Source organism: Papaver somniferum, chromosome 5 (assembly GCF_003573695.1).
Source record: "Papaver somniferum cultivar HN1 chromosome 5, ASM357369v1, whole genome shotgun sequence".
NCBI lineage: Eukaryota > Viridiplantae > Streptophyta > Magnoliopsida > Ranunculales > Papaveraceae > Papaver > Papaver somniferum.
The window spans coordinates 145,039,904-145,066,013 of record NC_039362.1 but is presented as its reverse complement, the minus strand read 5'-3'; the positions used below and the strand labels follow the sequence as shown (position 1 = coordinate 145,066,013).

General features: G+C 36.1%; 1 protein-coding gene, 3 non-coding genes and 1 pseudogene across 4 annotated transcripts; all 5 read right to left on the bottom strand.

Annotated features, from left to right (window-relative positions):
- Positions 1–8,868: 8,868 nt before the first annotated feature.
- TRNAW-CCA lies at positions 8,869–8,942 on the bottom strand. The gene has a single exon. It is a non-coding gene; the product is annotated as a tRNA-Trp (tRNA).
- A 391-nt stretch (positions 8,943–9,333) lies between these two features.
- On the bottom strand, positions 9,334–14,544 carry LOC113283069 (annotated as a pseudogene).
- Positions 14,545–20,701: 6,157 nt separating this feature from the next.
- TRNAI-AAU lies at positions 20,702–20,775 on the bottom strand. The gene has a single exon. It is a non-coding gene; the product is annotated as a tRNA-Ile (tRNA).
- A 300-nt stretch (positions 20,776–21,075) lies between these two features.
- On the bottom strand, positions 21,076–21,149 carry TRNAI-AAU. The gene has a single exon. It is a non-coding gene; the product is annotated as a tRNA-Ile (tRNA).
- A 235-nt stretch (positions 21,150–21,384) lies between these two features.
- LOC113277929 lies at positions 21,385–24,851 on the bottom strand. The gene is made up of 4 exons (XM_026526894.1): positions 24,586–24,851; positions 23,004–23,065; positions 22,772–22,876; positions 21,385–21,702 (listed from the first exon to the last, which is right to left on the bottom strand). The coding sequence occupies exons 1-4, from the start codon at positions 24,794–24,796 to the stop codon at positions 21,559–21,561; spliced, it is 522 nt and encodes a 173-aa protein (XP_026382679.1). The 5' UTR covers positions 24,797–24,851; the 3' UTR covers positions 21,385–21,558.
- Positions 24,852–26,110: the final 1,259 nt, after the last annotated feature.

Genomic DNA, 26,110 nt, shown 5'->3' with positions numbered 1-26,110 from the left:
TACAAGCAGGCTATAACTTGATGCGCACTGAATTTACTTCTTCTCATCTCTTTAAATACAAGCATGCTATAACTTGATGCGCACTATTACAATTTGTTCATCGATATTATTTTTTGTGTTAATTTATGTTATTTGAATTGTTGATTAAATTTTTACTTTTCTTGATCTGTGTAGGTAGACGGTAGAGAATCTGAAGTCATGTGGTGTCAGTGGTGAAGAGCTAGACAAAGAGGAATAAAGTTTTTAACCATTTCATTGTTTTTTTTAGTAAGATGAAATAAAGTTTTGGAGTAGTAGTGTTATGAATTTGTTTGCTAGTTGCCTAGTAGTGGTGTTATGAATTTTTGTTGAAGTTTGATTTGAACAATCTACAATTTTATGCAATTTACTGATTTGAAGTTTGCTAGTTATTATCTTCTCATTTACTGTTGTCACTTGTCAAGGCCTGATACCCGCCTGGCCTGGCCTGGCCTGGCCCGTCTTGTTTCACAGGCTTGGACAGGCCATGGGCGGTAAATTTCTGCTGCTGCCCGGCCCGGCCTGTGAAACTTAATGGGTAGTTAGGTTGCTAAGCCCGTCCAGCCCGGCCTGTGATATATTCGGACTAGGGCCGGCCTGCCCGGCCCGATGTACACCCTTAGCTATTACTACTCGGTACATTCGGTCCGGAACGGTACGGGACTTGGATAGGACCGTGTACATGTACCTCCGTAGCCTCGGTTCTTATTTTTTGGACCGGTACCTGTACCCCCTTCCTCGGTTCGGTACAAAAACAGGTACGGTTCCATCGGTTTCGGGACGGTCCATCGGTCCGGCTCGGTTCCTGTGCACCCTTATGTGGAACACACATCTTATTAGATTCAAAAGCTTTCATTACTTTAGTATTTAATAATTTTTAAGTCAAGATTCGGGGGAGTCAAAGACCAATCAGTCCATTAATAGATATGCCAAAAATTCAGACACCGCTAGAGCACTCACCTCTAATTTGAAGAGCATGTAATTTTTTTTTTGGAAGAATTGGTGAGCCTGAATGGATGTCAGTTTTAGTGATGTTTTTAATCTCGGTATGTCAGCATGTAGGAGCTATTATATGAATTTTCAACTTTGTATTTAGGTCAGAGTCAAAGTCAATGTTCTCTCGTATAGGCATGATGGCTTCGACGTTATTCGTATTATCATCAAAAGATAAGTTATGATATTTCCTTCATTAACGTTGTTTCACATGTAGAACCGGGTGCAGATCCCATGTCCCCTTCTTGTATATACCCTCCTGTCCTTCCAATTATATGCTGACATGTGGCACCAATTTATTCCCCTTATTTAGACTTATTCTTTATGGTAAGATGAAATCCCCGAACTGCGATCTTTCCTTTTATCTCATAAATTACTTTTTTTTTTCTACTGTCATGTCTGATTATTGTGAGACGTTGATTAATTATATATTTCTTTGATTGAAAAATTAAGTTGATTGATAAGCATTTGCAGTAGATGAATAAAACACACATTTAAAAAAATTCCGTATTTAATTTCTAGTCTTCTCATCCCAATTTATCACATCGAACATGCTATAGGTGTTCATCACTTCTGATGTGATTCTACAGACGATAGTCATAGGTTTGACGAGTATGTGGCTCTTGTTTTGGTTTCAATTTGCAAAACAATAACGGAAAAGTAATTGATCGTAAAATAAATTTAAATAAGCACAATGGATTCCGTGATGCAATTGCTTTGGCCGCATTTGCATCTGTTTTAGCATAAAGTCTTCTAAGCTATTAGATAAAATCATAAAAATGGAGATGTAGTCTTTGGTTCCGAGATAAAAATGGTAACGATATATATGTTTTTATTTTCTTAGTTATAATTAACTGTAAATGAGATAATTAAAATATGGAAGAAAGGAGAGGCCACATGTCATAATCTAATTGGGGGGACATGAGGGTATATACAAGAAAGGGACATGGGATCTGCAACCCTGTAGAACCAGAGTTGACTCATAGTAATACTGCGGTTTGAAGGCGCAGTCAAAGGAAAATAGTGTCATTTTTGTTTTTAATATGAAAAGATGAGTTGATTAATTTCAACGAGTATCGGCATGGAGTTTCTTTTGGAGGAGATTTTTTTTACCATACAGGGGAGTCAATTTTCCAAAAAAAGATGACTATTACTGAGCCCAGCTTCCTTACCTAAGCAATCCGCAACCATTCGTACCTTTCGGGTAATGAATGCAAATCCAACTACTAAAACCCTTAATAGTTCCTTATAATCCATAATAACGGAATATTAGCTCATCTAAAATATCCTACTACACTATCTATAGCCAAGACTACATTCAGAAAATCTCCCTCCAAGTGCAACTTTTGAATGTTGTTTCTTTTCGTTTACTTGACTATCTTCAGGAAATCTGTAACCTCAACTTGTTCCTCATCCTCCGTTATTCCCAGTATACACCAAGCTCCACGGAAGGTTCTTACATCATCAATCAAAAATTAGTACCAGAGCTCATAGTTTTATCTTCTCTATAGAAAGTTGCATCAAAATATATTTTCAGAACATCAAAGCTAGTATGAGTCCATCTAACTATCTCTCTAACTGAATTTACATTCAACCTGACAGTTCTTTGTTTACTTAGATGTTCATTCCAATCCATCTATTTGCAGCTCCATCTATTTACATTTTCGGTTATCAAATACCAAAGAAAATTTAGTTTTCCAGATATTCCATAACGTAAACAATTACCATAGATTCATGTATAGTTTTACTTCTGAACCAGCTAGTAGTTCGGCTCTTGAGTTATCACAATTCTAAGAACTCCATCTATTTGGACCTGCAAGTTATTAAATACCAAGGAATATATGGTTTTCTAGATATTCCATAAAGTATACTCTGTAACAATTAACATATATTCCTGTACAGTGCTACTTGTGAACAAGCTAGCAATCAATCTTTTGAAAGTCCGCCCACCAATAACCCTTGCAAGGTTTGAATCTACTGTATTCCACACCTGTCTACTTCTGTAACAATTTATTAGTAGATGATCAACAGTTTCAATGTCAGGATTGCAAAGAGGGTAAATAGAGATAATATTTGCTACATTCCTAGCAAATATTATGCACCCATTCCCCTATGAAGTGTAAATTTTTTGGTGGAATAGAAGCCTTCCCAAATTTGGTCCAAAAATTGCATTTAGTCAGCCACATGGTTAGAATTATGTAAAGCACTATTCATAGGCAGTCTTACATAGAAAAGACCAGTATGAGAAGGGGTCATTTTCATTTTTTTTCACTCCCTTAAAAGGTATTCTTATTGAAAAAGCAGGGGTCTAACAACCACACCCAATATTTCGTTCGACAATCTGTATAGACTAACTCCAATATAATTCCAAGAGAATCAACTAAACAGTTTCTCTTGAAAACTCCTACAATATTCCACAGCCGCACTCCCCACAAATATTTGGCAATTAAGCACAAGTTCAATTAACAACTCTCCCCCATAAAATGTCATTCCTGAAAGAACAACAAGAGCGACCTTACTTTTATGAGAAAAGAAGGATTTCTTTGGACACTAACAAATCACATGAAACATGAATTTGTATCCAGAAAACTCGAATAAATTAATCACAAGAGAACCTTAATGATTAATTTAATCGGAAACGCTCAACATAAGAAAACTTACGGACCCATACAGTATTTTCACATATAAGTGGATCAGGGAAAGATCAATACTGCGTAATATTCAAAAGTTCATTCTATCTTTTATCAATGTTTGCATAAAGACATAATAGACTTAACTTTTTCCGTATGAGATAATCATAGTTCACGGACGTAAACACACGTATCCCATAAAATTTTGCAATATATAAAACTAATAAAGATTAATACTGCAAAATCATCTTCCAAATAACTTAAAATTTAAATAAATAAATCTAAAACATTGCAAGATGAAAATCGTTGGCAATATCTATGTGTAATCACAATACTACAAACGTTCACAATATTTGTTAGTCATCATTTTATAGGCAGTCTTACAGAGAAAAGACCATTATGAGAAGGGGTAAATTTCATTTTTTCAACTTCATTAAAAGGTATTCTTATTGAAAAAGCGGGGATCTAGCAACCACATCCAATATTTCGTTCGGCAATATGTATGGACTAACTCCAATATAATTCCAAGAGAATCAACTAGACAGTCAGACTCAATCAAGGAAATGTATCCAAGAGTTATATTTATGTTTCTCAATGTAATCATCCAATCAAACAGATAGGAATACGTGAGCCTGATTATTATGAGAAACAACTTGAATGGTATCAAAGACCAATGTTCAAGTGTCAATCAATTTCAATCAGCAACCAAAGGTTGGATTTACCAATTGATTGAACTACGCACAACGTGTCATATTTCAATTATATAAACAAATATAATGCGGAAAAGAAATAACACAGACACCAGAAGTTTTGTTAACGAGGAAACCGCAAATGCAGAAAAACCCCGGGACCTAGTCTAGATTTGAACACCACACTGTATTCAGCTGCTACAGACACTATCCTACTACAATTTAACTTCGGACTGGAATGTAGTTGAGCCCTAACCAAGGCTCACATCGTTTAAGGTACAATCGCATTCCTTACATCTTTGAATCCCAGCAGGACTCTACGCACTTGATTACCTTAGTTGCTCTCACCCACAACTAAGAGTTGCTACGACCCAAAGTCGAAGACCTTATAAACAAATCTGTCTCCTACAAAAAAGTCTATTCTGATAGATAAATTTGTCTCCCACAGAAATACCTACTAAGTTTTTGTTCTGGTTTTTGATAAATCAAGGTGAACATGAACCAAATTATAATCCAGTATTATATTCCCGAAGAACATCTTAGAAATATCAATCACCTCACAATAACTTAACTATATGGTAGTAGAACAAGTTATTGTAGAATCACAAAAAATGAGACGAAGAGCTTTGTGATTACTTTTTATATCTTATCTATCAGAGATAAATCTCGAACAAATCTTAGAGAAGATAGTAATCAATACGATAGAACAAGTAAGATCTGAACATGCAACTACAGAGAAAATAGTTGGGTCTGGCTTCAGAATCCGAATGAAGTATTCAAGTCGTTAACCTATAATGGTTTTAAGAAAAACCTAAGTTAAAGGAGAATCGACTCTGTTACGCAACTAGTATCACACAGGAGATATGGGATTAGGTTTTCCATTTGCTAGATTTCTCCCTTATATAGTCTTTAAATTAGAGTTTGATAACTTTGAAATAGAGCAATCAATTTTCGTTGTTAGATGAAATCCTGATTTAAGATTCAAGTTCAGTTTTCTTAAAACCAAAGCAATATCTCTCCACCGTTAGATGGTCTTAGCTTGTTACACACATGAAATATACCTTCATTTAGATATGGGTAACTATACCTAAATGTGTATATTGAGTTGGGTCAACAATAGTTAACCGAAGTTAGCCGTATGAACACTTTTGTATTAACCACATTCATCTAACACTTATAGATCAAATGATAATAAAATGAATCTAATTGTGTTACTCATAGAGTTGTTAATTTGTTTATATTCTCGTAGAAGTATACAAGACACAATTGAAACAAAATCGGATTGATTTAAGAGAATCAATTCATGAACATTTAGCCACGGTTTGCAATGATTGCATTCCTTAATTTATAAATATATTTTTTCATGAGTATGGAATCATATTTAACCGATTTTGGAACTCAAACCAACTCAATTTGCAAACGGGTACGCAAACTTAAGTTCCAGACTTTGGTCTTGACCGACAGTTCGCAAATGGGTACGCATACTGTCGTTCCGAACCTAACTCAGGTAGAACCATTCGCATACTGGTATGAAAACTTGGTTTACGGGCTTTGGAAGTTAAACCGTTCGCATACTGGTATGCAAAATTGGTCCACTGATAATGGTTAATTGTTCTAAACTCCTATTTCAATCATTGAAACATCCTTAGAAGACGACAATAGCTGTCTCACACAAACTATTATATTATAAGTAATTTTCAAGTGATTGAATGATCAATACGAAACATTCTGAGTCTACATCAAATGATTGTCTCACACAAATCATGAAAGATGTTTCAAGGAAATTTTCGCATGATCATCTTTTGACTCATCATTTAGTTTCCAACAAATAAATTTCTTTCCAACTAAACTCGTCAAGAATAATGATGAACGTAGCTAAAGCAAAAATCTTTCCAACACATATTTCGAGAAAGATATAAGCGAGTTAAACTCATCTCAAAATATCAAATGTGTATAATGTAAGAGTTTATATAGTTAGACGACTTAGTCTCATTAGGAGATATATATAATTGAATAGACTTCTGAGTGATGGATAAGTTTTAGTCTCCACATACCTTTTGTTGATGAAGTTCCTCCAAGATCTCTTCAGTAGATCTTCGTCGTCAATCGATGAACGCCGTGAAGTATAAAGCTCAACTACACATTCTATCATAATCTGAGACATAGCTATAAGTAGACTAGAAATCAAGACTTATAGTTTTGATCACCTAAACTTGACAAGAAAGCTTGAGATAGCAACACTTGCGAGTTCAACCGAGCAACGCTTGCGAGTTCAATCGAGCAACGCTGCTCTAACACTTATATTGAAAATTTCTTTGACAGTTTCTTTACAAATAGCACATTCAACATATCCAAATTTCAAGTACAAGTTTCATGCATAATAAGTTGGTCAACGGTTTTAAAAGTCATAGGCCTAAGATCTTGGGGAAATCAATTCCGACCTACTATGGATCCACCTATCATCCCATATAGCGATTTTCCTACCTACTATTTGGGTGATATTTATGTTTCAAAATCCAACAACATAAAGAGTTAAATTCACACAACATTTTCCATGCTAACATAACGAGAAGAGCATTATTCAAGTCTGTTGTTTTCTTAATGTTCAAGCCCCTAAGAATTTCGGTATAACAATATTATCCCAACCCTTAAAGACTTAATCTTTTTTTATTTCAAATTTTGTTGTAAAAGAATTCCGACGAATACTATCAAACCTATCTCTGAGCTTTCTCGACATATACAGGAAAAACAACTGGGTGATGAGAGGCTACTGATCCAAGCAGGCTAACTTAGCTTCATACTCTTCCAAGCCGCTAATTTATCATAAAATTCATCCTCTAAATGCTCAAAAGTCTCTATCTTATTCCTCTGAATGACATTAGATATTTATTCATTTTGGGACTAAAGCCAATCTCAAACTTGTCAAAATTAATTGAAAGCAAATTATATGGCAAAATGATTGAGAAAAAAGTTTATTGAAAGCAGATTAGATGGAAAAATGATTGAGCAACATGTTTGGTTTCTTAAAAAATATGGCCCATGCAGGTCTCGAACCTGCGATCTTCGCGTAAAAATTAATATTACCGAAAAATATGGCCCTCCTCTTCCTGAATCTCTATCCGATAAATATTACCCAAAGCTTGAGTTCGCCGGGTTGGGTTCTAATAATTAATGAAAGAGGTTATCATATTCACACAATTCTATTAGATGTGAAATATAGAAACCTCTTTTCTTGGTTGTATAGAACGGGTTTTTCTTCGAATCCTTTCGGTTCAAGGAATGGATTAGTAGTACAATAATAGGAGTAGATAGTATTCGACCAAAGAAAAAAAGGAAGAATCAATCAATATTCGTGATACAACCATTGTCGTATTACAGCCAAAGGTTCTTTATCTTCTTGACCTAGATAGAAGAGAGGGATTCCCTAATATGGAAAGGCAGCATGTAGAACCTAAAAGGAAAAGATAATAGAATGACTAGTCTTAGAATTGAGTTGTCCCAAAATAAAGCTCTTATTTCGTCCAGCGATCGTGCGATACTTTTTTCTTAGCATTTGTGAGATATTATGTACAATTAAAGAGCCTACGACTTCATTTTATGAGGTTAAAGGTGTTGTGATAAGGTCCTTTGCTCCAAAAAGGAAACTTTATTATATACAATTTATAAAGAAATGATCAAAATGGAAAAGATTTTCGATTTGATTCCATAGTTATTCAAAAAGAGTTTACCTTACGAAATGAACGAAATTCCACTACAAAGTTTGTTCTTTTTACTTTACTCAATATTACTTTACTCAATAGTTTTTCAACGAATCTATTGATTCAAAATAACGGAATCGGTAGATGTTATAGATAATGGATCACTAGATCAATCTTTTTTCTACTTCTGTCACCCTATCTTTGTTAGTGCCGTCTATAATGATTGATGAATAAAAAACTTTTAATTGGAGCAGATTTTTTCAGTTTATTTTTTTTATGTAATGTAAACTTAGGTAAATGTTTTATCACCATATGTATAAAAAAACGTATCTTATTTAGCTCCTTTATGCCTACTCTAACTAGTTATTTCGGTTTTCTACTGGCGGCTTCAACTATAACTCCCGCTCTTTTTATTGGTCTGAGCAAGATACGACTTATTTGAAATGAATTGAATGAACAATTCAAAAAAAAACTTTTTCTGTGATATTCTAGTTCTAGGTATTCTATAGTGACTTCCCACGTCAATTCTTGATCATTCAGATTCATTTCTCGATTCGGATTTATATTTAAGAATAGATATTACCTCTATTTTTCCCCTTTCAAACAAACCGAAATGATTGAAGTTTTACTATTTGGAATCGTGTTAGGTCTAATTCCTATTACTTTGGATGGATTATTCGTAACTGCATATTTACAATACAGATGCGGTGATCAGTTGGACCTTTGATTAAGTAACATCTCGTTTTTGATTGACCTCCTCCTTTTTTAATTCACAGGAGGTCAAATTAAGGTTTCTGTTTAAGTTGGTGGAGTTATTTCATTGTAATTCGAGAACAGAATCACGCTCTGTAGGATTTGAACCTACGACATCGGGTTTTGGAGACCCACGTTCTACCGAACTGAACTAAGAGCGTCTTCTTATCACAATAGATAAGACCATAAAAAAGTATTATCTTTGTAGGCCCAATAAACTTTGCATGTCTATAGTATCATAATGTATGTACAATTATGATCGATCTCAATTACTGTCCGCGGGAAAAGTAATAGGTAGGGATGACAGGATTTGAACCCGTGACATTTTGTACCAAAAAAAAACGCGCTACCAAGCTGCGCTACATCCATTTCAATTGGTATACAGTGTCATTGTAGAGAATCCCTGTCTTGTTTTCCACATCATTATTTCCCCCTATAATAAAAAATTTCGCTTGCAATTTGTTCTTTTTGGTATCATATAACATATAATAAAAGAATTATTTACATATGAAATACGTCGTTTTTTTATTTTTATTTCACGGTTGAGTCAATTTAAAAAAGAACTAAAGTTAAATATTTATCAATAGGTAATGTTGCTCCAATACCCAACCAAAGAGCTCGGTCCCAATCAAAAAGACAGTTGTAGCTACTGGACGACGAAACGGGTTTTGGAATTTATTAACATTCTCCAAAAAGGGTACTGTCAGTAATCCCGTCGGTACCGAAACCATTAAAAGAACCCCCAACAATTTATTTGGTTCTGTGCGAAGTATTTGAAATACGGGAAAGAAGTACCATTCGGGTAATATTTCCAAAGGAGTAGCAAACGGATCTGCAGGTTCGCCAATCATTGGCGGTTCTAGAACCGCTAAACCTACGTTACATGCAATAATACCTAGAATTACTACTGGAAAAATATATAAAAGATCGTTAGGCCATGCGGGTTCTCCATAATAATTATGACCCATCCCTTTTGCCAATTTGGCTCTTAATACAGGATCATTCAAGTCAGGTTTTTTTTTTATTGGGATAGGTGAATTCGTATGGATCCATCCCCCGAAGGAACCGGACATGATAATTTTTCATCATCCGGCTCGAGAAAGAATCAAAGGAGTAAAATAGATCTATATAAAATCTATATGTCATCCATATCCACACATATATGACTCTATGTAAGAAAAGATTTACCGGATGCAATTTTCCGGAGTTGCAACTACCCATTGCAAAGAATTCAGTTCTTACTTGTAAATGCCCAATACCCAAGTAGGCTTAAAAATTTGATCATGATCAAGTGCGTTTTGGGTCGTCTCATACCTTGCAATTTTTTCTCCCAAAAATATCTCGAGTCTTCTTACATACAAAGGATTTACTTGTTACTAATATAGTTTAGCCTCTGTTTTTCTTTAGATCCCTTGTTTCACTCTGATAGTATTATAGATCGAAATCGATGCAAAGGAAATGAATGCATTTCCATACTATTAAGTAAGTTCAATTGATACAACATAAGCTTGATCATACCACATCACTTATTCTACTGGATCTTACGGAGCCTGGTGATGCACGACATGATTCGTCTCTGATCATAGAAAAAATTCTCCTCAAGCGAACCAGCCTATCTTCTGTATGGGGCGTACGCAGTGGTTGGAACAGAGACACATTTGGTTGTCAATTCCAATGTGGCGGATAAAATCATATATCTGCACGGGCCAATCAATAGTTCAAGTCAACACTCCTATAATCCATTTTCTCTTTGTAGAATCCACTTCAACTATTCATATCAAATAAATAATACAATATTGTAGAGTTGAAGGTAAATATCCAAAAAAATGTCTTATTTTTCAATAATCCATATTTCTAGCAATGAAATACTACTCCTCCTCCCCAAACAGATATATAATTGATTACAAATATCTAGGATCTGTCTTCTCTATAAAGGACCAGAAATGCCTTGCTTACGTATCATTGGGAAATGCATTGACATAAATACGGCAGTAAGCAGAGGTAATACAAAAGTGTGTAAACTATAAAAACGCGTTAAAGTAGATTGGCCCACACTAGCACTTCCTCGTAATAACTCAACCAAGGGTGATCCTATTACAGGAATAGCATCAGGTACGCCTGTCACGATTTTTACTGCCCAATAACCAATTTGGTCCCGAGGTAAGGAATAACCAGTTACATCAAAAGATGCGGTCAATACACCCAGAATCACACTCGTAACCCAAGTCAATTCGCGGGGTTTTTTAAATCCACCGGTGAGATACACACGAAATACATGCAGGATCATCATTAAGACCATCATACTTGCTGACCATCGATGAACTGATCGGATTAACCAACCAAAGTTAGCTTCAGTCATTATGTATTGAACCGAGGCAAAAGCCTCGGTAACGGTCGGACGATAGTAAAAAGTCATAACAAACCCCGTCGCTACTTGTACTAAAAAAACAAGTAAGCGTAATCCCCCCTAGACAATAAAATATGTTGACATGAGGAGGAACATATTTACTAGTTATATCATCTGCAATCGCTTGAATATCGAGACGCTCTTCAAACCAATCATATACTTTATTGAGATAGGTAAACCAAGGGGACTCCCCCTCATAGAACCGTATATGAGAATTTTATCTCGTACAGCTCAAGCCCAAACAAACAAATACAAGCTGCAAGTGCAAGGGAAAGGGATATTGTATTGTAATAGAAATTTGTAAAACTCCTCTTTATCCCGGATTCCATCGTCTCTCTGAAGATACGAAGGACCAAAAATCCCAAAGTTCTTCTTTAGCTCTTCTTTGTGATGATAATGCCAAAAAATCAAGTTGGCTCATTCGTCTTTATGTTGATCGTTGTAGGCCTCTTGAATCTTCTCTTTCCCTATTTTATTTATTTTTTTGTTGTGTGTAATGTAGATTTTTTTGTTGATAGAAATTATCTTGTTGAGACCCTATGGATTTATTGAAACCTCAGATTCATACTAGAACCACGATGATTCAATAAAGCTCCCAAGCTAAGTCCAAAGGTTCTTTGAGTAAGAACCTGTGGATCATCACTTATTCAATGAATAGATGTAATGACTAAAAATTCTTTGGTTGATAATTATGCCCCTTAAAAAAAAAATTGAGTTCGGTCGCGAGGTCTAAATAGTAGGTATGAATCATAGTTCAAATTTTTCTTGATCTATGGATTTCGTGCTCTAGATATTAGAATAAATATCCGACGGGGTAGAACCATCTCTATCGAGATGACATACCTATTCTCTGTATTATCAATAGGATCAATTATAACAAGTCACACACTCATATTCCGGAAATACCTAAACAAAGAAATTCCGTGGTCGAACTACCAGAATGCCCTATAAAAAAAATCCTAAGTAATTCATTTTCTATTGAAAAGCCAGGACTTCATGGTTCTTATGGACCTAATTCATTGAAATCCCGTCCAGTAAAACAGAAGAATTATAAATCTCTAAAATAATACATAGGAATACCGCAAATAAAGCCATTGCGACACCTATCAAAGGGGTAGTTCCCCATCCAGGAGCTACTTTACCATATTCCGAATTCAACGGTTTCAATAAAGCTCCTACATTTGTTCTTCTTGGACCAGATCTAGAACTACCCTTAACGGTTTGTGTAGCCATAAATACTCTTGCATTGGTTGAGATATGTTGACGTTGTATACCATTCCGTTGTAAATAAACGATCTTATCATAGATCCATTGTGGTCTTGAAATTATATAATAATGGAAACAGCAACCCTAGTCGTCATCTTTATATCTGGTTCACTTGTAAGTTTTACCGGGTACGCCTTATATACCGCTTTTGGGCAGCCCTCTCAACAACTAAGAGATCCATTCGAGGAACACGGGACTAGTTGAAGTAATGTAATGAGCCTCCCTATTACATTACTTCAATTGAGATAATGAAAAATTATTTCTTAGTCGGAACCTTCGGTGGTTCTCGAAAAAAGATAGCGAAAAAAATAATCCCTAGAGTCGAGACTAAGAGGAATGTATAAACCAATGCTTCCATAGATTCGATCGTGGTTTACAATTATAGCTTCCACACCTGTTCATTTGGGATCAGCTCCTAGATAAGATAAAGAAAGGACAAGAATCAAAGAAAAAATGGTGATTCAAATCAAGATTTCTCCAGTACCTTATGTTATGTTAAATCACAAAAAAAAATAGAAAATAGAGTTGAAAGAAACCATAGTACTGTTGTCTCAGACTACCTGTCTCTTTGTAGTTGGATCTCCAAGTTTTTGGAATGCTCCAAATTCCACTTGAGAATCCAAATCTGGGTCAATACCAGCAAAAACATCTCTGAACAAAGTTCTAGCACCATGCCAAATGTGTCAGAAAAAGAAGAGCAAAGCAAATGAGGCATGCCCAAAAGTGAACCAACCCCTTAGACTGCTACGAAAAACACCGTCGGATTTCAAAGTAGCACGATCTAATTCAAAAATCTCGCCCAATTGAGCACGTCTAGCATATTTTTTCACGATAGCAGGATCACTATAATTGACTCCATTCAGTTCACCGCCATAGAACTCAACAGTTACACCTACCTGTTCGACACTATACTTGGATTCTGCCCTTCTAAAAGGAACACCGGCTCTCACAATTCCATCTCCGTCTACCAAAACTACTGGAAATGTTTCAAAAAAAGTAGGCATGCGACGTACAAAAAGCTCATGGCCTTCTTTATCTCTAAAGATAGGATGTCCTAACCACCCAACGGCTATTCCATCCCCGCTGTCCATTGAACCCGCTCGGAATAATCCCCCTTTGGCTGGATTATTACCAATGTAATCATAAAAAGCCAATTTTTCGGGAATTTTAGACCAAGCTTCTGATACACTCTGATTTTCGGCTAGCCCGGCGCTAACCCTGCGATATATTTCTTGTTGGAAATATCCTTGGTCCCATTGATAACGAGTAGGACCAAATAATTCGATCGGGGTTGTTGCTGAACCATACCACATAGTTCCAGCAACAACGAAAGATGCAAAAAAGACAGCAGCGATACTACTGGAAAGGACAGTTTCAATATTACCCATATGTAATCCTTTGTATAGACGTTGAGGCGGGCGGACACTAAGATGGAAGAGGCCCGCTAATATGCCTAAGGTACCTGCTGCAATATGATGAGAGGCTATTCCTCCCGGAACAAAAGGATCAAAACCTTCTACACCCTACGCGGGATTTACAGATTGTACTTTTCCAGTCAGTCCATAAGGATCGGACACCCATATTCCAGGACCATACAAGCCTGTTACATGAAATGCGCCAAACCCAAAGAAAGCGACCCCTGAGAGGAATAAATGAATTCCAAAGATCTTGGGAAAATCCAAAGAAGGTTTTCCTGTACGTTCATCACAGAAAATTTCTAGATCCCAATATACCCAATGCCAGATAGCTTCCAAGAAGCACAAGCCAGAAAACAAAATATGTGCCCCGGCCACACCTTCGTAACTCCAAATACCCGGATTCGTTATAGTCCCTCCTGTGATACTCCAACCACCCCAGGAATTCGTTATTCCTAAACGAGTCATGAAAGATATAACGAACATACCTGGTCTCCACATTGGATCAAGAACTGGGTCAGAGGGATCAAAAACGGCTAATTTGTATAGAGCCATCGAACCGGCCCAACCAAAAACTAGAGCTGTATGCATTATATGGATAGAAAGTAACCGGCCGGGATCATTCAATACAACGGTATGAACACGATACCAAGGCAAACCCATGGAAATACCCCTTTATCAAAGAAAAATAGATACTATGTTACTTTATCGCATTGGAAAAGACTCTTCTTATGCTATGGACTTCTCCTTTTCAATGGATTATCTCGGAGCAAGGGTGCATTTATATTGCATTCCGTTGGTAATAACAGAAAAATTCTGTTCGTAAGAACAAAGAGAAGCAAATTTATTCTATACCCGATAAGTACCAATACGCAATGGGGGGATGTGTCTCATTTTAGATGAGTGAATTAGAGATACTTGTTCATGATTTGAACATCGCAGCTCATTCATAATAATTTTTTTATGCATTCCGTCTTCTTCGATGAACTTTACAATCTAGGGATAAAACCCGAAAACATAATATTATAAAAAAATAAAACCCATTGTTACGTTTTCACATCAAAGTGAAATATTAGTACTTAAAAACCTTTTTCTTTCATTTAATGCCTATTTGTGTTCCAAAAGTACCTTTTCGTATTCCTGGAGAGGAAGATTCAGTTTGGGTTGACGTATAGTGCGACTTGTCAGACATATTGGGTCATATGGGATTTCCCCATTTACTCCCCCGATCGAGATATCCTCTGTTTCACCCAAGAAAGATTGATTGAACCATCAATAATTTGAAGCGTGAAGTGCAATTAAAGCAATTTATTTGGGGGATCAATATGCATTTTTCAATTAGAAAAATTTATGGTTGGCTTGGTTGGACCAATAAAATGAAGTATCCAGGCTCCGTTCAAAAAAACCCAATCGGTAAAATATGTATGATTACCTTTTGTATCATAAAGAATTCCTATATTATACCAGCGACCTCAAACCGCCAATCAATCGACAGAGTCATCATACTATTCCAGTGATTGGCGGAAGCGGAAGACATAAAATGAAAAAAAGTATTATCAAACAAAAGAAGCGGTATTGGGATCATTTGTCCTATATGTGCAAATAGAGGTCGGGTAAATCTTTCCCCGGAGTAGAGCATAAACCTAAACGAATTGAAGAGGCCCATTCCGGAACAAAATGACATCGTAATTTGAATTGGATTTCGATGAAACAATATATCAATGAGGGTAAATTTAGTGAGCTCGTTTTTAGGGGTAAGTGAGTCAAAACCCTGCTTTCTTGAAAAATAGAAGAATAAAGGCCCTTCATTCATTAGGAGTTAGAAAAATCCTCCTATGAAAAAAAGGGAAAATAAAGAGGGCTGGAATCGACACATTGATTCTTTTTTTTGAACCGTATGCATCTAAAGGTGCGTGTACGGTCCCTAAGGGATACAATTTTGTCCTAATCAACCGACTTCATCGAGAAAGAATTTTTTTAGGCCAACAAGTTGATAGCGAGATCGCAAATCAACTTATGGGTCTCATGATATATCTCACTATAGAGGATGATACAAAAGATGTTTATTTGTTTATAAACTCCCCCGGTGGGTGGGTAACACCCGGAATAGCTATGTATGATACTATGCAATTTGTACAACCAGATGTACATACAATATGCATGGGATTAGCCGCTTCAATGGGGTCTTTCGTCCTGGTCGGAGGAGAAATTACCAAACGTCTAGCATTCCCTCACGCTTGGCGCCAATGAGTTTTTTATTTGAGAGAAAAAAGAAGACTATGCCTTCGCCAGATAAAATATGAATAATAAAGTAATAATAGCATGGCACTTCGAGTTCGATATCAGCAAACCATCATTGTTCTTTTATAACATGAGATTCCGTATCGAGAGAGTAGTATGAGACAAAAGGAATTTCTGATTTGATTTTATCTATCAGGGTTCGATTTCAGCGTCACAAACTTTTTTGTTTTCACATCACACATCAGAGGGCTCTTTCCAATATTTCTGTTACGAAAGAGTATTAAAATGAAAAAACATACACAAGATTATCCTTTCCCTATTTGATCGGATCAAAAAGAAACTTTGGGATTGCTGAATTACAGACGAGATAAATATAGAAAGCAACGGAACCATCATAGTATTAACTCTTCCGAAAGAAAGGGTGGTAAATGGATTATTTACCGATCTGGGTTTGATAGATCCTCCACTTTAGGTAAAAGTAGATTCCATTCTAGAGCCGTATGCAATGCGCAAAAAATGCCTGTACGGTTCTTCAATTCGATTTTTTCTTGTCTCTTTCGATCATTGAGATAGAGGAAGCATTCATTATGTTATATCATCAGGGTAATGATCCACCAACCTGCTAGCTCTTTTTACGAGGCACAAACAGGAGAATTTGTCCTGGAAGCGGAAGAACTGCTGAAACTTCGCGACACCCTCACAAGGGTTTATGTCCAAAGAACGGGCAATCCGTTATGGGTTGTATCCGAAGACATGGAAAGGGACGTTTTTATGTCAGCAACAGAAGCCCAAGCTCATGGAATTGTTGATCTTGTAGCGGTCGAAAATACCGGGGACTTCACGTAAATCTGTGATTCCATTCCATTTCGAACCATAATTGACTGAGCTATGTTATTTCCTATTTTATTTTCTTACCGAGGTTAAAAGTGGTAGTGGTAAAATATTCAATGAAACGAGAGGAATTCAGAATCATCCGGTTAGGATTGATCTAAACCAGCCCATTCTGTATACGATCCAGCATGCCAACTATTAAACAACTTATTAGAAATACAAGACAGCCAATCAGAAATGTCACAAAATCCCCCGCCCTTCGGGGATGTCCTCAGCGTCGAGGAACATGTACTAGGGTGTATGTGCGACTCGTTCAGATCATGAACTGGAACAAAAGAAAGGAGACTTTTTTGACAGTATCAATGATCGGTACCAATGAATAGGAATGGAAAAACCCCATATCACTATTGAAAAAAGGACCTCTATTGTGTATGAAATGTATGGTTTCCTTTGGTATAAATCCAATCATCTCAACTAGAGATGAGAAGCAACTCCCCATTGGTAGCAAATGGTTATCCATTAAGCGGGGGAATGGAATGGTATTTTAGAAGCAGAGAGATTATGCTCCCATTCTTGCAAAAACGGACTAACAGGGTCAGCTACCTAACCAACCTTCATAATGAAATGCCGTTACTGTATGGGTGGATCTAGTTGTGAAAAGACCCATTACTGGATAATTCATGGGTAGAGCCAAAGAGTGTGAACTGTACAAGTTACTAAATAGGTAAGAGGCTCCGGTGTATAGAAAGGACCTCACCGTTTAAACAGTAACCCTAGAAACGATGGAACCCACAATTTCTCGTTTTTTATTTACTTTTTTTGATACCAAGTATCAATAAAATTTCTTAATTTCGAGATAAAATGAAATGACTCAAAAAAATCGTGGTTGGGAAGGTCATAGTAGCAAAAGCCATTGGAATTTTTATTTTATACATCGGAAGAATCAGTTTTGTTATTAATAGACTAGGGGGGGAAAAGAATGACTGAAAGAAAAGAAATCAATTAGTTATTCATCAAAGTTTCATTTGATGCAATGACCAGAATTAAACGAGGATATATAGCTCGGAGACGTAGAACAAAAATTCGTTTATTTGCATCAACCTTTCGAGGGGCGCATTCAAGACTTACTCGAACTATGACTCAACAGAAAATGAGAGCTTTAGTTTCGGCTCATCGGGATAGGGGCAGGCAAAAGAGAGATTTTCGTCGTTTGTGGATCACTCGTATAAATGCAGTAATTCGTGAGAATAGGATATCCTATAGTTATAGTCGATTAATACATGATCTGCACAAGGGGCAGTTACTTCTTAATCGTAAAATACTTGCACAAATAGCGATATCAAATAGGAATTGTCTTTACATGATTTCCAACGAGATCATTAAATAAGGGGATTGTAAGGAATCCACCAGAATGATCTAAATGGAGTTCCCCGGAGAATGAACTCCGGGAGGGTAGGGTATAAATTACTATATATAATAAAGTAGTAAAAAGAAACTAATACGTTTCCATAATAATAATTAAGGACTTTCTCTTTTTCTTCCCCAATTCTTTTTTTCTTATGACATAACAATACAATCTAGATTCTATAATTTTTGAACAAAATACCAACCAGAGTTGGGGTTCGGGTTGGAATTTTTATTCAATTGAGGCATGGGCCTATTTATTTCTGGTGCTAGGACCGGTAGTTCTAGGAGTCGACTCGGTTCTCTCAAATTGTTTCTCATTATTAAGAAAAGGTAACGAAGATAAAATACGGGCTTGTTTTATAGCAATAGTAATTAATCGTTGTTGTTTCAAGGTTAATCTATTCACTCGTCTAGATAATATTTTTCCTTGTTCACTAATAAATCGACTAATTAAACTCATGTTTCTATAATCAATTCGATCCCCCGATCCAATTGGGGGCAAACGCCTACGAAAAGATCGCTTGGATTTAAGAAAAGGTCGCTTGGATTTTTCCATTGTTTATTCCTTATCCCGAAAATACTATTTCTGAATTCCCGAATTCATTTTTGATCCGACTGAAATAGGATTTGATTTGTTTCTATATATTATATGTAATTTATTCTTGTTACTTCGAAGGGTAGCACACACACCCTCTACCTCAGGTTCGGTCTATTTCTTTATCTCCCCATGAGTTGTATGTTTGCAACAATAGGGACAAAATTTTCTCAATTCCAATCGACTAGGCGTATTGTGTCGATTCTTTTGAGTAATATATCTGGAAACGCCCGACGATTCCTTATTAACACGGTTTCGTATACAACTGGTACATTCCAAAATAACTCTTACTCTAACATTTACCCTTTGCCATGAACCTCCCTTGAATTTTGGATTTACCCAACTCTTCGATTTTCGACCCGAAATCAAATTTCAAAAGATTTTGTTGTAATCAATAGAGTAATATAAAGAATAAGTAATACAACAATTTCTAACTATCAATGATTTTGAATCCTAGTACATACAGTATTTCATTTAAATATCTTGTATGATTTATTTAGTTTCCCTAGATCCCATTTATTTCTATTTTCTTAGGCCCTTTGAGTCTAACCCAAGTTTCACTGAGATTGAATCCACTTTTATTTGTTCCTTTTCTGTCCTTCTATATTTTGAAAATAAAATGGGAAAAAATAATAAAACAAAGAGAGGAAGAAGGATTAGTCACAGATAATTTATTATCTCACTAATCTTCTTCATCCCTTCCTATGTCAATAACTAGAACTAGAATGAAAAAAACGGGAATGTCAACGCATCTGGGAATAAATGATTAATCTCTATCAATAGCCCTGCTAAAGACCCGAACCATAGAGTACTTAGCACAGGTGCCACAGAGAGATATGTTTTTATATCTCGCATTGCAAACTCTCCTTGTATTAGTACGTGAAATCACTTGTATATGTATATGATCAGATGTATATGATCACTTATATCCACAAAGAGATATGATCAGATGTATATGTAGTTAAGGATCACTTGTATTAGTACGTGAAATCCCTAACAAAAATGGATATACACAACGACCCGGTAGATAAGATTTCCCTTTCCTTAAAATAGAAAAAGACGCCCTCCTCTTCCTGAGTATTACCGACAAATATTCATTTCTCTATCCGGTGGACTCAAGTTTTAAAAGTCATAGGCCTAAGATCTTGGGAAAATCAATTCCGACCTACTATGGATCCACCTATCAACCCATATAGCGATTCTCCTACCTACTATTTGGGTAATATTTATGTTTCAAAATCCAACAACATAAAGAGTTAAATTCACACAACATTTTCCATGCTAACATAACGAGAAGAGCATTATTCAAGTCTGTTGTTTTCTTAATGTTCAAGCCCCTAAGAATTTTGGTATAACAATATTATCCCAACCCTTAAAGACTTAATCTTTTTTTATTTCAAATTTTGTTGTAAAAGAATTCCGATGAATACTATCAAACCTATCTCTGAGCTTTCTCGACATATACAGGAAAAAACAACTGGGTGATGAGAGGCTACTGATCCAAGCAGGCTAACTTAGCTTCATACTCTTCCAAGCCGCTAATTTATCATAAAATTCATCCTCGAAATGCTCAAAAGTCTCTATCTTATTCCTCTTAATGACATTAGATATTTATTCATTTTGGGACTAAAGCCAATCTCAAACTTGTCAAAATTAATTGAAAGCAAATTATATGGCAAAATAATTGAGCAAAAAGTTTATTGAAAGCAGATTACATGGAAAAATGATTGAGCAACATGTTTGGTTTCTTAAAAAATATGGCCCATGCAGGTCTCGAATCTGCGATCTTCGCGTTATTAGCACGACGCTCTAACCAACTGAGCTAATGAGCCATGACTGATATCAAGGTGTCTTATAATGAACAGTTTCTTTTCTTTTGATGTATTCTCATGGGAACATGTTTTGAAAAAAAAATCGGACTAGGTGATGAGAGGCTACTGATCCAAGCATAGCTTGAGTCATAACAATTTTAGCAGGCAGATTTAGCTTCTTACTCTTCCAGGACGCTAATCTATCATGAAATTCATCCTCCAAGTGCCCAAAAATTTCCATCTTATTCCTCTGAATGAAAGACGAATCCTAGATACTTCAGGCAAGAAGAGGCAAATTACATGGCAAAAAAATCAAAATTATGGCCCATGCAGGTCTCGAACCTGCGACCTTCGCGTTATTAGCACGACGCTCTAACCAACTGAGCTAATGGGCCGCAATGATATAACAGTGTCCTATAAACAAGAGATAATCAAATCTTCATTTTCTTTTCGCACTTTCATGACGACATTGGGAACATATTTTCGAAAAAATATTGGCACTTCAGGGACAAAGATTTATAGGCTTAAATCTGTAGTCTAGACAAGTTGGCATTTTTTTTATTTTCTACATGGATACATGCCGATGATCAGGACAACACACACAACCTCTCGAGGGGAAAGAAAGAGGACACTAGAACCAAGAAGTCAAATAATTTTTACCTATTACTATCCATCCATTCACATAATTTCAATGATATCGACAAGCTTTACATTCTGCGCCCGAATTATAAAGAGAACAGCAGAAGGAAAATGTAAAATATGTATAGATACTTTTTTGAAAAAGAACATTAAAGTGCGAAATCTTCACTTGTACTTCTCCATTATCCTCCGTGCTTCTTCTAAAGAATCCTCATCCGAAGTGGTGGTAGTCGTTCCTCCACCACCTCCTCTTGGACCTTCATCCTTGTTTAAGGCTATGTATACAAAATATATGAGCCCCATCATGGCCTGTTAACAAGAAAAATATGCTTGTGTTATTATTATAATGAGTAACTTCAGCCTTCAAAGTTCTACAACTCTAAAAGATCTTTCAGTTCTTACATCATTATCATTTACCAGCATCTAGAGGTAGTCTGAAGAATTTCATCTTTGGTATATGTGACAAATAATTACAGGTCATGTTGCCCTATAATCTTAAGCATTCAAGTTACTGCTTCGATCGAATTTTTATGTGCACTACATTTTGCTCTTCTAAGCTCTGACTAATCCCCACAAGATATTAACGTGTATTGAACTGACATTACTCGATCCGATAGAATCATGATATTAGAATTTGGAAATTAATGCAAATCAATAAACACCTCATTAAACCATAATCAAATAAGACCACATGAATAACGATCATGCTTCCAACCTAATTAAAAAGAGGGAAGGGTCCAAGACAAAAGATAGAGCCTGTCTGAGATGTTGAGTAATTCTACTTTTTCTTATTTCTCAGTCATTTAGCATCATTATTTTTGCGAAAAATGGGTATTTTATTCTTCTAGACATGTTATTTTCACCAACGGTCCTACAGTGGCTTATGTGCACATGATTTATGATAGTGGCATCACAACGCAAAATATGCTGACATGTATTAAATCTCATTCTACCAAATGTTTTCTTCTACGCAAAGACACCAATACTTCCCAACCAAAATTTTCGAGAACATTTCAATATATCCCAATATAGCAAATAGAAACTGCTACAACTCTATGAGCCCAGTGAAAGTAAGATGGTTTTGTCACTTTTGTACAGGTAACAAACCAAACAGAATCCAAGCACTTGAAGTATAAAGTGAGATAACTATAGGGGACAAAAGAAAAAGAACCTCTAACAGCAGTAATCATGCAATTATCTGCCCAACAGCAAGATGCTATGATATACTAGTTGAGCAAAAAATCAGAACATTCAAAATCTCTACTGCAAACTAAAATTAATATCATTCCTACTTTGAGATCTTATTTATTAACTGTCAATGACCAACGACACTGGCATAGTTGAGGTTGCAGAAAAAGATAAAATCATATGAACATACCAGCACAAAAGTGACCGTAGACACCAATGATTTGAGTACAAATAGGGAAAGCACTGCTGCTCCAATCGTCACGGAAATCTTAGCCACTGGCCTTGGAACAGAACTCTAAAAACAAAGAGGTACACGATTATGAATATCACAGACTCCATAAGCTTAATTAGAGAAAATATACAAATTAGTTGAAGTTATGCAAGTAGAAATTCGGAATATGACAAAGTGATAATTTACATACAGGAACAAGATTGGTCCCAGCTTCAATGCCATCCTTGCCAACGCTCCATACTGTTTGAATAACTATCTCAAAGAATTTAAAGATAGCAATCAGTGGATGTTAAAATAATAAACTAAAAGAATTTTCTTGTTTTGATAAGACATACAAGAGTCAAACAAAAATGTTTGGCTAAGTTCTTAAAACTTTTAAAGTATATTAATAATGAGCCATATGCCCATCCATCCCAGTTTTGTTTATCAACCCCTTCTGCCCTATAAGTAACCCAATCATATCATGATCTACAATAACTCTGTCAAGTGTCAAACAATAACACAACATGAACTGTTAAATATACCCCAACTTCTGAGAGCTTCCATACTCTGTAATTGGAGTAATATCAAGAGGGAAACACATACAGTTGATAAAAATGGTCACAACTCAAAATAACAACTATTTGCATACATGAAGCAACAATCCAGACTTGGTCACATGCCCTTTGTCGTTCTTTCCTTTTAGTGCGTTTGTAACTTGGTATGAAGGAGTAGAAGCAGGAGTACTATCATTCAGAACAATTAAAAACTCAAGCAACAAAAACAGTTACCAGACTGATCAACTGAAAAATGTATTACCAACTATGAAATTCAATTGATGTGTGCTGAAATCCTTAATTTCACGTTTTGATTACAAGCCATGTATACACCAATTACTTTTGTTTTAAATGGGAGGTTGGCTTGTTTTTTAATTATATCAAAAATAAAAGCAATAACATACAATGTTTGGTGAACATGTAACAGTGGTAGCGCATGTGCATTACATTATACAATACGCAGTCCTAGCTAGCTTACTCCCTCTTTTTTCCTCCCCTCTCCAACCCTGGCTTAGGTCTAAACACTAACAAATTTTATAATTCTTGTTATAATTTGTTTTAAAATGTACTAGTATACTGGTTTGAATGGTATAAGATTTCTTATAAGCATCAAATGTTTCCGGAATCTGAATAGAAGTTCGTAAAATTAGAGCATTTTATAATTTCAGTGCCATCTATTATAGCAAAAAAACGTCAAAAAATTTGTGCGGCCGTAGGCCACCAATATGTATAGTGCTGCTTGTTTTGGTATTCCCATTTGTCCCCCAACCATAAAACTCTGGCTCCGCCACTGGATGAAAGGGTACATGGATGAAAACAACTACCGAATCCTACTTGACTGCATGTGAGAAGGGGATAGGAGATAACCATCCGGCTAGAACTCACCAGGGCCTGCCTAAGCACCAAGTATCCCATATAACCCTTGAATTGCGTCCTACCAATTTGCTATACCTTGGTCCCTGAACCTGTTCCTCTTAATCAAATTCTACCCATTTCCTTAAAAAAGAAAGTACTAATTCATGCAATTATGATTCGATTTCCAGTTCTCTACTATTCTTAATAGATGATTTTTCAGTTTCGAACACTAATCGCGACACAACACCATAATCAATTAGTTTTCAACAATCTAATCTGGCAGCTTACAGCATCTATCTCCTCCACAAACCCTAAATACACATTTGGCTTGAAAAAGTACTAATGAAACACTGAGAGAGGAAGAGAAAGAAACTAGTGTACCTTTGTAGAAGAGATTTGATTGAGCTGCCACAATACTGAAAGCGTTCGACTTCTTCTTACTTTGGCTTCTAAGACGGATTACTGAGGGTTTTGTTGACGGACAAAACTGAGAATATAACTTGGGTGTTGCTAGATTGAATCCTCCTTGCCGAGGAAACCAGGTCTTGGGTTGGGGAGAACAGAGAAGAAGGGATTGATGATGAAGCGACATTTTCTTTTCTTTTTTTTTTCCAGATAAGAATCAAATTTAAAGTCTAATAAAGTCGTGAGTGCTCCTCCAGCGAGACAGGTTTTGCGGAATGGGTGACCAAGTTACATTTGGGTGCAAAATGAGTGAAAATGGCTGGAGTAGGGTAAAATTAGAACCATCATTCGGGCATACCCAAAAAATTTGGGGCCTATAGAGCAACGCGGGGGCCATGGAAACTAATTAGGGGCCAAGACACATTTTATACCTGCACCAAAAGATATATGGGGTTTCTAAAATGATGGTAAAATAATTATTTTATTCTTCTCTAATAACTTCTTCTCCACCCATTCTTCTTCTCCTCCGCTCCCTTTTTCCCATTGTTTCTCATTCCATTAACGACTTCTGAGAAAAAAAAAAACTCTCATCGATTCATCGTCGTAAGTGAACTAAAACCCCTAAATCTAAGTTGGGTTTGCGTTTTAATTTGATTTGTTGATTGAAAAATTAGGTTTTCAACTGCAAAATTGCAGTTACAGTTCCAGGGTCGTTAACCACGGTTTTTTATTGCTTAACGATTTTTGATATGCATGTTGAATTGATGAAAAATCGTTAACCATTAGGGTGTAGTAGATAACAACCTTAAACCTGGTTTTCTGCATTAGAATAGTGTCGTCTAGGGATTTCTAAATCGTTAACGATTCTTCTCGACGGCCCTTTTTAAATACGAACGACTATGTCTTACGCAGAACCACCTATCTGTCCCAAGTAGTGACAAGGTCGTCAATATATTTCTAAAACATTAACGATTCTTTGTTTGACAACTCTTTTGTGAAACTAACGACTTTATATGATACAAAATTTGTTCCCTGTTCAAAAAATAGGAAGGGTCGTCATGTCAAATGGTTGTAATCGTTAACTATGTTGAAGGATCGTCATGTCAAATTTTTGAAGTCGTTAACGATGTTGAAGGGTCGTTTGGTTTTATAAATTTTGCTTGCCGACCCTTGATTTATGAAATGGCTCGCTAGGGTCGACAGTATATTGGAATGCCTAATTAACGACCCTAAGAGTAACATCTTCAGAGAGTTTAGAGTCGTTGGGTTCTAAACATATTAAGTTAACCACTCTATATGACCTAACTAGCTGGAGTCGTCAATTATATCACACTTGGTTGACGATTTTTCATAACCTGCAAAATTTGCAGGTTTGAGTCGTCAAAGGTTGTGTCAAGTAATTGACGACTCCTTAGAGTCGTTCTTTATTACCCTCTCGACTTAACGACCCTCACTCTGAGTAGTTGCATAGTGTACATGAATCGACCACTTGGGGCATCAT